Source organism: Silene latifolia, chromosome 2 (genome assembly GCF_048544455.1).
Source record: "Silene latifolia isolate original U9 population chromosome 2, ASM4854445v1, whole genome shotgun sequence".
NCBI classification, from domain to species: Eukaryota; Viridiplantae; Streptophyta; class Magnoliopsida; order Caryophyllales; family Caryophyllaceae; genus Silene; species Silene latifolia.
Genome location: NC_133527.1, coordinates 183,391,874 through 183,402,292, shown reverse-complemented (window position 1 = coordinate 183,402,292; position 10,419 = coordinate 183,391,874). Strand labels below are relative to the sequence as shown.

Below are 10,419 nucleotides of genomic sequence, written 5' to 3'. Positions count from 1 at the left end.
GACTTTGGTGAAAGGCTATATTAGCCGTCATTCATTGATAATCAAAACAAGGATACAAAGCACATAATATATACATAAGGATATCCTAAAACCCTAGTCAAACATATCCTACAATATAGGCAACCGAAAGATATGCACAATAATATTATACATGAGAAGATATGAAAATATATGAGATATAATATGATATAATATTTCCATACCTTTTATATAACATTCGTATCTGGATATATCAATTTTTACAATCGCCCTATACGCAAATTTTTGTATTCGAGGAATTTAATTTTTTTTTTACCAAGTTACAGTTGTAATTTGTATGTTGATGTCATATTGGAAGAAACCTACATGAGTAGTTTCTCAAAAATTAGCAGGCTAAAAAAGTAGGGTGGATTTTAGTTGTAGGGAATAAATAATTTGTCTGTAATGTCTCGTTGTAACACAATTTGTACATTCTTTCCTATTTTATTTGGTAATAAATGAACACTCTTTTTCTTTTTACTACTACTACTACTCTTGTCTTCCTTCTTCTTATAACCTTCTCATCTCTATTCTTTTGTAATTTGTCCTCCTCTCTTTTCATTTTCCTTCCTTCAATTCATGATATATAAAATAAAATTTTGCCCTATATTTTTTTTTTGAACCATAACACATTTCTCTAACCTATATTTATAAAATGGTTCCTCTCAATTTAATAACGATCACCTTACTTATTATTTCGTCACTCATTTCAATTCACCTTTTTGCTCCTACAATTCAAGGTAAGTTGATTTTCAATTTTAATATTTTTTCTCAATAATTGGGAGCATGGTTATCGGAGTTGCTATTAATACACTCTTACTGATTCGTGATTCGTTCTTATAAAATGTGTATTATATGTGTTCTGTGTAAGCGACAAGATAGAACTCACTCTTAATTAACAACAATTCGCGATTAGTAGAGTACTTGTATGGAATACGAGTATGGTGGTGCTGAACTCAGTATCATTGGTGGTGCGAAAAAACATTTAGCTAACAACATTATGAAAAATATACTTGTCACTAAATTTTGGTATGTAATGCAGGTAGGATGGTGCCCAATATTGCTAATAATAATGTGAGTTCAACAACTAGATGTCCAAAGGTAAGAATTTCTTATCTACTACTACAGTCCTTAGTTTCGAATTTTGCATGTTTTTTTTTTTATCAATATAATTAATTTAACTAGTGATCTGAGTTCAAAACCCGTCATCATTTTTACCTTGTGACATAAGAAAATGGAATTTTACATAAAATATGGAGTACTCCAATAAGTTCATATATAATTGGTGGTAATAATGGACAATGTACTACATTTAGTAGATAACAGAGGTGCAGAAGGTGGTGGTGGTGGTAAGAGGGAAGATCATGGGTTCGAGACCGCCGCAGTGTGAAGGAAGATGTGGTTCGTGTGGTGGGCATTGTGAAGCAGTTCAAGTTCCTTCAGTCACCAACCTTGAATATGCAAGAGGTGGTCTTTCCTCTGATTACAAACCCATCACTTGGAAATGCAAGTGTTCCCCACTTCTCTTCAATAATCCTTAATTTATTACCTTTGTCTAAAAAAAAAAAATCCTTAATTTATTATTATTATTTTTATTTATTTTCTTTCATTAAAGTTTAGTATTATTTCATCATTTCTTTTTGGATGTGAAATTTGTAATTAATTGTCTCATATTGTACTTATTAATAATTAGTACTTGTATATGTCTATACCCATGTTAATGTATATATATGTGTGTTAAGAAATTTATTTTGTATTTACTTCATATTTGTAGTTTGTTAGTGTCACCGGTTGACACCCGCTCCCTTGCCCTTATGTAGTGTTATCATTTTAGTGGACTTTACATGTTATGTGAGAGAATGAAATCGAGTATCAAAATCATTTGTGAGTTTTGATGCAATCTCATTTTCCTTGTAGTGTCTATGAATCTATGATTACTTTGAGAAGATCAACTAGTCTTGCTTGTGACCTCTCACAAAAAGGGAGAGGAGATAAGGTGGGGCACCCTCATGTGCTTCTCACTCACCTCTCAATGAGCATTTTGTAAGAGGAAACGGTATCCGTCACAAGCTTGTGACGGATATCGTCCGTCTTCAATGAGATTTTGTGTGAGAAGATAGCCTCAGCTGAAGGGTTTCAGCTCCTACTAATATGTAAGTCATCCACTCATCCTCATAAGATAAAAGAGAAGACAAGACGACTTTTAGCTCCAATTCCTTTAATCAAAAGAGCTAAGTTTTTCTGGCTTAATTTCAGCTTATTTCAATTTAACATAGTTCTATCCAGTTTCATTCAATTTAATTTATCTCATCTCTTCATAAATTAATTCTTACTTCAACTTCATTCAATTCTACTCATCTTCATCAAGTTTAACTCGACTTTATTCAATTTAGTTCATCGTCAAAGTTGGACCATCAAATATTCATGATTAAACTAGATATTCATGACTTTGCACTACTAAAATTGAAAGAGCAATAACATCAATCAATTAAAGGGGAGTGTTTAAATGAGAAGAAAGGACGACGAAATGAGAAGAAAGGACGGAAGATGAATAAAGGGTGTCAGGGTAAGATACTCTTTGATCTCCGCTTATGTAATGTCTATTCATAGACCAACCCCAGCTTTACCTCTAACTTACCACACATGTTTCTCAACCCTGACGTCCTAAATAAAAAAGAGTACTCGGACGAGACCGAGCAAACGGGTTAGAGTCGGATATGAATTGGGCAAGTTAAATTGGAATAAATTCGGCAAGCAACCCGAATGTTAAGGAACAACAGAAGACCCTAATAACTGATCTCGTATGTTCCCATTACTAGCACATCAAGCATTGTATATGTATACAGACTCCTATCTCTTAATCTTGAGCATTATGACAGTATCGAAAAAGCTAAACAGTCGGCTGTGTTTGGCAAGACTGTTCAGTTTTACACCAGGTTAAAACTACAAATTTTAGTCACGCTAACACAATTCTACAATCATACGGGGCCTCTTCAGTTACAGTAGGGCTGTGCTAGCGCTCTTTCCGCACATGTGAAGAACCAAGCCTCTTTTTCGAATGCACAACAAAAGAAACACACCTTACCTTAAATAATACATTAATACTCCCTCCGTTTGGTTGAATTCCATACGTTATGTTCAATATATATGAGGTATATTTTAATCAAACGTATGGAATTCACCAGACGAAGACGAAGAGAGCCTGTAGATACCAATAATCTTAAGGACAGTTTGAAGCTCTATCTCCCCCAAAACGTTTCTGTGGCAATTGATAAATAACAAGTTTTAAATCGGGTGTGAGACGTCATAAGCTTGTGACCGTCACAAATAAGAATTTGTGACGGATAAATTGCACAGAACACAGGAGTTAACAATCCCAAGGAATCAGAAATCAGTAAATAAAAACAAGGAACCAAAGAAAGGAAGAAGTCAGAAAGTATGGAGGGTGTGACAATGAGAAAAAAGAGAGGGAATTTGTTTGTATGCATGATAGTTACAGCTACCAAGTACCAGCACAGCACAGCACCAGAAATTCAAATGCTGCCAATTCCTAATTCCCTACAGTGAATCTGAAGCATCTAATTGTCAGACCTATACTCTATACATGTTTCAGTGAAAGCCTACCTAAACCCTCATTTACTACTCTCACTACCGCGTCGGACCACATACAAGTATACAACTACTGTGGGAAGTGTAAGTCTCATCGCTACTGCATCTAAGACGGTATCGCTCACATTTATGACGTAACCAGTTAACCACCAGTGTAATGTAGTGATGACTGATTAAAAGATCAAGATTGACAGTAATACTAATATCATGGGTTGAAAATACAGGAGGTACTACTACTATAAAGTCAGATTCTCGGCATTCTGAAGGGAAGGACCACAAAGAGGGAAGGAGGGTATGAATCAAGTGCATGCATTATATAAAATCTAGACCATACCAGGCTAGCAGCCAGCATATTACAATTAGCGATTGTGTTACAAAATACAAAGAGTTCATCGCATAACCACCAAAATCAAGGGGCGAAAATATAAGTCGATACAACTCTGTAAAATGTTTTCAAAAATAGCCTTGGAACCATTTTGTGACTAGGCAAAAATGGGAACCCTTACTTGTAACCATTTTGTGACTAGGCAATTCAAATGAGTGTTGAAATAATTTGTTGGCCAGAGCACCACAAAAAAAATAAGACGGCCAAAAAGAAATGAGCTGCCAAAATGGTCGTAAATTGCTTCACAGGGAGGTAAGAGCTGATCATTTATTAAGATTAATGTAAAACCAGTAGGAGCTAGTATTAGGCATAATGTCAAACCAGAGACGCCTTCTTCCAACAAGGGCCAAAGGCAAAGGAAAATCTACTCGTCAAACTTGATTAATGATCCTCTTTCACCTCAAAAAGCCCATCATGACCTGAAAACATAAAAAGTCATATCAAATGCACAAACAACATGATATGAGTGTTTAAGGACGACACGTAAACTACGATACAACCACTCGGCTGCAAGTGTCGAATGGGATACAATGTCAAGGGTCGAATACATTAAAAAAGCAATTATTTTGGATAAAATTAAACCTTTGGGGGTGAAATGTCGTGTCGGAGTGCCAAACACACGACAGGTAAACAAAGTGTAGCGTCAAATACTCGAAGAGTCGAAGTACAATAGTCCATAATGAAAAATAGGTTGATAATTTAATCAAATTGAGTACAGCTTCACAAATTATAAGTATTAAACTGCACAAACGTAAGTAGTCGTTCTGATTCCATCATACTCCATAATCACATAATAAGGAGTATTTGACTCCACCAGAGACCGAAACCCATACCTAATGCATAACCATAACAATCACACCATTTATGACACGTAGCTCGGTATCTATAACTATTAAACAATCATCATAACATTGAGTTTCAGCTAACATAGGGAAAAAAAACAGATGCGCAAAGTTAAGTGAAACATAAATCATGACTATCATTTAGATCATGTGTTTCTTCAATGCGTCATGCAACATTCATACACTCAACTCCTCAGGTTGAAAAAGAATAAATGAGTATACTTTGCAAACAAGCGATTTAGGTTCGGGTCTATTAAGGTATATCGGGTTAGGTGCGTTTAAATTTTGGTTGAGTTGAATCATTTCAAAGTAGGTTATGTTTCAGACTTTCAGATGTGGTATTATCATGTCATTGAGAAATAAGGGCCCCTGAGGAGTTGGTACAATTTGGGTTAAATTCGGTCGGGTCTTTGCCAAATACGTGAAGCTAAGGTAGAGATCTAGCATATTGCCTCCATCATGTGACTTCATATATTTAACTTGAACTCTTAAAGATATGTACAAACTTGGTTCCAAATGATTTAAATTTGGTGTACAATGAAAGTAAATGAGACATACGGAGGATCAACCATTTTTTTCTAGGTGAGGAACAGTCATTTAATCACAAAATTACTAGAAATGGCTGTGAGTTCTACTAGTCCTTCAACATTCAGCAACTCCACTGCTTTAATATTCTACCAGGGCTACTACATTAGGGTTTACAGTCTAAGTCTATATAACACAAATGGAAGCCTTCTATGGACTTAATGACTAACATACCCTGAAATAGCTCAGTATAATTTTCTAACCGAGTGCTAGGACGTTAAACGACTCCAATTTAAAAAAAAAACAATCGTATAAGAAACCTTAATAGATTATATTTACCATCATAAGAAGTTCTTCCATCGGATAAACAATGGTCTTGGGTGTAGGATAACTGAATAAGTGGACAATGAAAAGGAATAGTCGACTGAACAGAAACTTCTAAACAGTTATAAAACCGATAAAAATAGACAGCAGAACAAATAAAAGAAATAAAAATGTAAATTAAACGACCTTCAATATAAAACCAAGTTTTACCCTAAAACAAGAGATGTAGAATTAGATTTGAAATAAGGAAATAACTACTTTATCCTACAATTCAGAGCAGAACTCTAGAAACTGGAGATAACAATACAATCACACGACAAACACGTGAATCGTAAAGGTTCAAACTGTAATCTACATGCAAATATGGATTACCAAACCAATTTTCTCAGCGGTCTAGCTGATCCCATACCCTACGTCCCTATCCCCAACCCAACCTCTGGGTTAGTCGAATGTAAGAAGAAAGCACGAGGTCATTCAAGATTTTCACTGGTTTTGTAACCGTACAGCGCCACAAATATTACTGGGGTTATATGTCAATCTATGCGTGACCTACTGCACTAGCGATCATAACATTAAGCATCTCATCTGTGTGGGAAATAGCCTCCTAATCAGGTGAATGAAACAGTAATGAACTATGGAGAAAAGTTGAGTAATTCAGAGTAAGAATGATGATGTAAGTTCATACCCCATGGGAACTCCTTGTTGCGAATGTGCATGTATGGGTATGCCTGCAAGCATAGTCACAATAAAAGAATTAAAAAGGAACCCTTTGATTCATCTAGCATTACAGCGTCAAATCGTCAATCTGAAACAAAAGACCGTCGTGTATATAGGGCCATAAAAGGGAATTGTGTAAAGGATATTGACGACTCTTAGTCAATAGTTATATTTGTTGCAACAATTTCCTATAATTTCCGTGGGAGGTTATAGTCGGGAAGCATATCATCTAAACTTTTTCTATAACTTACTAACTTGTTATTACGACTGTAAGTATATATTGTATACTTCTCACAGAAATACAACTTTTCCTTTCACATACTCTCTTTAGTTTACATTAATGACTGCTCTAACGCCTGTTACTTTAATCATATAACATCCCGATAGACAGTGTAATGGACGCAAATGCATAGAAATACAATGCTAGCTGCAGAAAAATTTCTTAATCATATAACATCCCGATACAATGGTAGCTGCAGAAAAACACACGTAACGCTTCCAACTCTTAACGAGTATATCACTATAGCGTATATCTCTCTCCCAAAAATTCTTGGTGCCAAAGTTCGTAATAAACGCAAATGTCATCACCAATACGATCAATGACTATTCTAACCAGCAATACGACCCACACCACAACTATCTATCACAATAAAAAAATTCCAAAACTATCATGACATATAGAACACATTTCGCTCATGACTATTCTGACCGGCGAAAAAAGCACCAAGTCCACCATTATCAGTCGCGATAACAAATTCCATAACTTCATATCATACAAAAGACAATTCACTCACAATTATTCCAATCGGCAATACAAACAATAAATCCACAGTTATCAGTCATGAAATAAAATTCCACAACTATTACATCATTCTGAGCACAATTCTCTCAAGACTATTTTAAATACCGTTACAAGCACTAAATCCACAATTACCAAGCGCGATAACAAATTCTAAAACTATTATAGCATACAGAGCACAATTTGCTTACCATTATTCTAACCGGCAAAACAAGCCCTAAATCCACAATAAAAACCAAAAGTATTACTGTATATCATACAGAACACAACTCACTCAAGACTATTCTAACCGGCGATACAAGCACTTAATCCACAATCACTAATCGCAAAAAAAAATTCCGAAACTTAGTATATCATACAGAGTCGCTCACGACTATTCTAACCGGCAATGCAAGCCCTAAATCCACAATATTAACCAAAACTATTATATCATACCGAACACAAATCGCTCAAGACTATTCTAATCGCAGATACAAACACAAATTCCACAATTATCAATCGCGAATCGCGATAACAAATTCCAAAACAATTCATATCATACAGAACACCTCTAATCAAACATTAAACCGCGAAATCAATAATTAAAACAACAACAACAGAAAAAAAATCAGCAAGAACTAAAAAGAGAAGATTACTGACAGGAGGCTCGTCGAAATGAGGATGACCTTTCGACAAAATCCAGAAAGCCAAACCAGTACACGATACCATTCCAAGATACGTAATCTTCTCCCATTTGCTTGATTCTTTCGCCTCGTCTATTTTTCACATTAAACCGAAATTAGAAAAAAAACAACAAAAAAATTCAATCAAATTCTAATGAAGAACAATAATGAAACCCTAAAAATGGCGGGAAAGAAAGAGAATTACAGGCTTGATCACTGTGAGAGGAAGAAGAGAAGGAACGTTTGATAATGTCGGCGGAACGACGGTTGCCGACGGCGGATTGGAGGCTTGATCTAAGCTTGCCTAGTGTTATCGCCATTTTCGCGCTCTCTCTCACTTTTTCTGCAACTTCAGCGATCGCACTTTGATTTGTAAAACGGGCTTATATAATAATCGAGTATTTTTTATGTTCTTGGGTTCATGGGCTTTATGTAATGGTTGATCCGATAAGTTTTTGTTTCAAATGGACCGTTTCGTCTGACCAAAAAAACTAGATTTTGTGACCATTTTTAGGTCAAATGTAATTATAATGGTCTAATTAGTCTTATTACAGTTTATGATAACTTGTTTTCCAAAAGTGATTATATTTAGCTGTAAAATAATTTCAAAATTCCGTCTTCAGACCAAAATGGTCTGTCTAAACTCTAAAGAGAGACCAACTGGGTTGATTCGAGCTTCGAATACAATCAAAGGTTTCGGTTTCAACTCTAATTTAGCGGTATTAAATCTTATTAAGGAAAATTTGCTATTATTGGAGTACTATACTAAGGAGTCGTTTGGTTCGCCATAGGAAGATAGAATTCCCGGGAAGATTAAATTCATGTGAATTTGAAAATCACATAAATTGTGTAAATGTTGTTTGGTTGAATGTAGGAACTTCAATTCATGTGGGAACTCCCACTTACTTAGGGGGGGCTAGGTAAGTGACTTCCTACATTATGTAGGAATTGGAGTTCCATAAGAAGTTCTATTTCCCATGAATTGGGCAACCAAACAAGACTCCATCTAACCACTTCCCATGATTTTCCAATTCCTATGATTTTAAAAGGCAACCAAACCACCCCTTTAAAAAAAAATGAAATTAGTAGCAGTAGTAGTAACAACCCTCACAAGTCACAACTTTATTTTAGGATCATTAGACAAGTCCAAGGATGGATAAAAATAGGTAATGCATTAATAGTTTCTTTAGACTATTTTTACCAATGTTTGAAGGTAGCATAATTCCTTTTGTTCCGAGTGTAATTCCGAAACAGTTATTTGTTATCACTCGTGGCTTGTAGAATGATGTCTTTGACTGAGTTCTTCTTTTGGCCTCTCCTGAAACAATGAACAAACTGAGGGCTCGGCTTTGGCCGAGCGTACTCACTCCGACGCTCAAGTCAGTGAACTTAAAGAGATAAGTTGTATGTTACTTGGCGAGGTATATATTGTAGAGAGATAAGGAAGATATTACCAGATTATGAGGTATTTAGGTTATATTTCGGATGAATTGTCGATCCTTTCCTCAATGAGGTTTGAGGAGTATTTATAGACTTTCACCTTTTGTCACGTAGTGGCCAAGTGGCTAGCAGGTGGAAAGACTGATATACCCTCGGCCGAGGGACCCATGGCAGGCCGGCGGGCCCTGTTGACTCCATGCCGAGGGGTCTTGGATATGAGTACGCGGATATGTGCCCCTACCGCTAGTTGTCCTAGCCGGACCCAGTGACAGCCGACAGCCGCGCTCGGCTAGACTGTCCAAGGTGTTGACTTGCTTTGGATATCTTTGACCTTGCTCAATACGTTGACTCGGTCAGCGGGTGCAGAATATGCCCCATCAATTTACCCCCAGCGTAGTCTATGCCGTGGTATGGACCTTCGATGAGTGTTGAGCGTATTCTGCGCAAGTTTAAAATTTTTGCCCCGGCTTCTTCTACCTCGGCTTGGTTATGCTTAGGCCGTACCGTATCCCCCCTCCACATGGATGTGTAAAGGGCATCAAATGTAGAAAAGATAAGGGCGCTGGCCGAGACCGAGGTTGTGAGTGCCGTGTGCTTTTGATTGCCCCCAGCCGGTGCTGCCAAGCTTGGTTGAATCAGCGGGCCGTTGGGCAAGTAGATATCAAGGAGCGTGCTGAAGAAGTTACGTCGATTGGCATTCTGTCAAGGAGCGTGCTGAAGAAGTTTTGTAACTGTTTGTCGATTGACATTCCATGGCTGCATGCTTGACACGTGGCTCGACGTTGATTGGTTGACGCTTCATGGGCTTTGCCCTGATTGGTCCGTTTCATGGGCTTTGCTCTATAAATAGAGCAGTTAGCCTTGGATTTTGGCCACCAAAATCTCATTTCCTCAAAAAAAATTTATTCTTTCTTAGATTTTCAAGGGTTTCTTTCTCTTCTAATCTTCAGAATCGTTACTTCGGCGTAGCACTTTTTCTTCAAGGTAAACAAACAAATTTTTCAACTCTTATTTGTTAAGTATTCGTTGTTATGTCTTCTGCTGACGCTGTACCTAGTAACCCTGCGCCGGGGGGCTCCCCGCCGCGTCTCGATGAAG

At 36.8% G+C, this 10,419-nt stretch overlaps 2 protein-coding genes across 2 annotated transcripts; one reads left to right on the top strand and one right to left on the bottom strand.

The window, feature by feature from the left end:
- The first annotated feature begins 397 nt into the window (after nt 1-397).
- On the top strand, nt 398-1,868 carry LOC141631535 (EPIDERMAL PATTERNING FACTOR-like protein 2). The gene is made up of 3 exons (XM_074444195.1): nt 398-758; nt 1,061-1,119; nt 1,338-1,868. Exons 1-3 carry the CDS (start codon nt 674-676, stop codon nt 1,557-1,559), a joined length of 366 nt encoding a protein of 121 aa, XP_074300296.1. The 5' UTR covers nt 398-673; the 3' UTR covers nt 1,560-1,868.
- A 2,054-nt stretch (nt 1,869-3,922) lies between these two features.
- LOC141643632 (cytochrome c oxidase subunit 6a, mitochondrial-like) lies at nt 3,923-8,279 on the bottom strand. The gene is made up of 4 exons (XM_074452862.1): nt 8,087-8,279; nt 7,859-7,974; nt 6,389-6,431; nt 3,923-4,431 (listed from the first exon to the last, which is right to left on the bottom strand). The coding sequence occupies exons 1-4, from the start codon at nt 8,199-8,201 to the stop codon at nt 4,394-4,396; spliced, it is 312 nt and encodes a 103-aa protein (XP_074308963.1). The 5' UTR covers nt 8,202-8,279; the 3' UTR covers nt 3,923-4,393.
- Between the last annotated feature and the right edge of the window lie 2,140 nt (nt 8,280-10,419).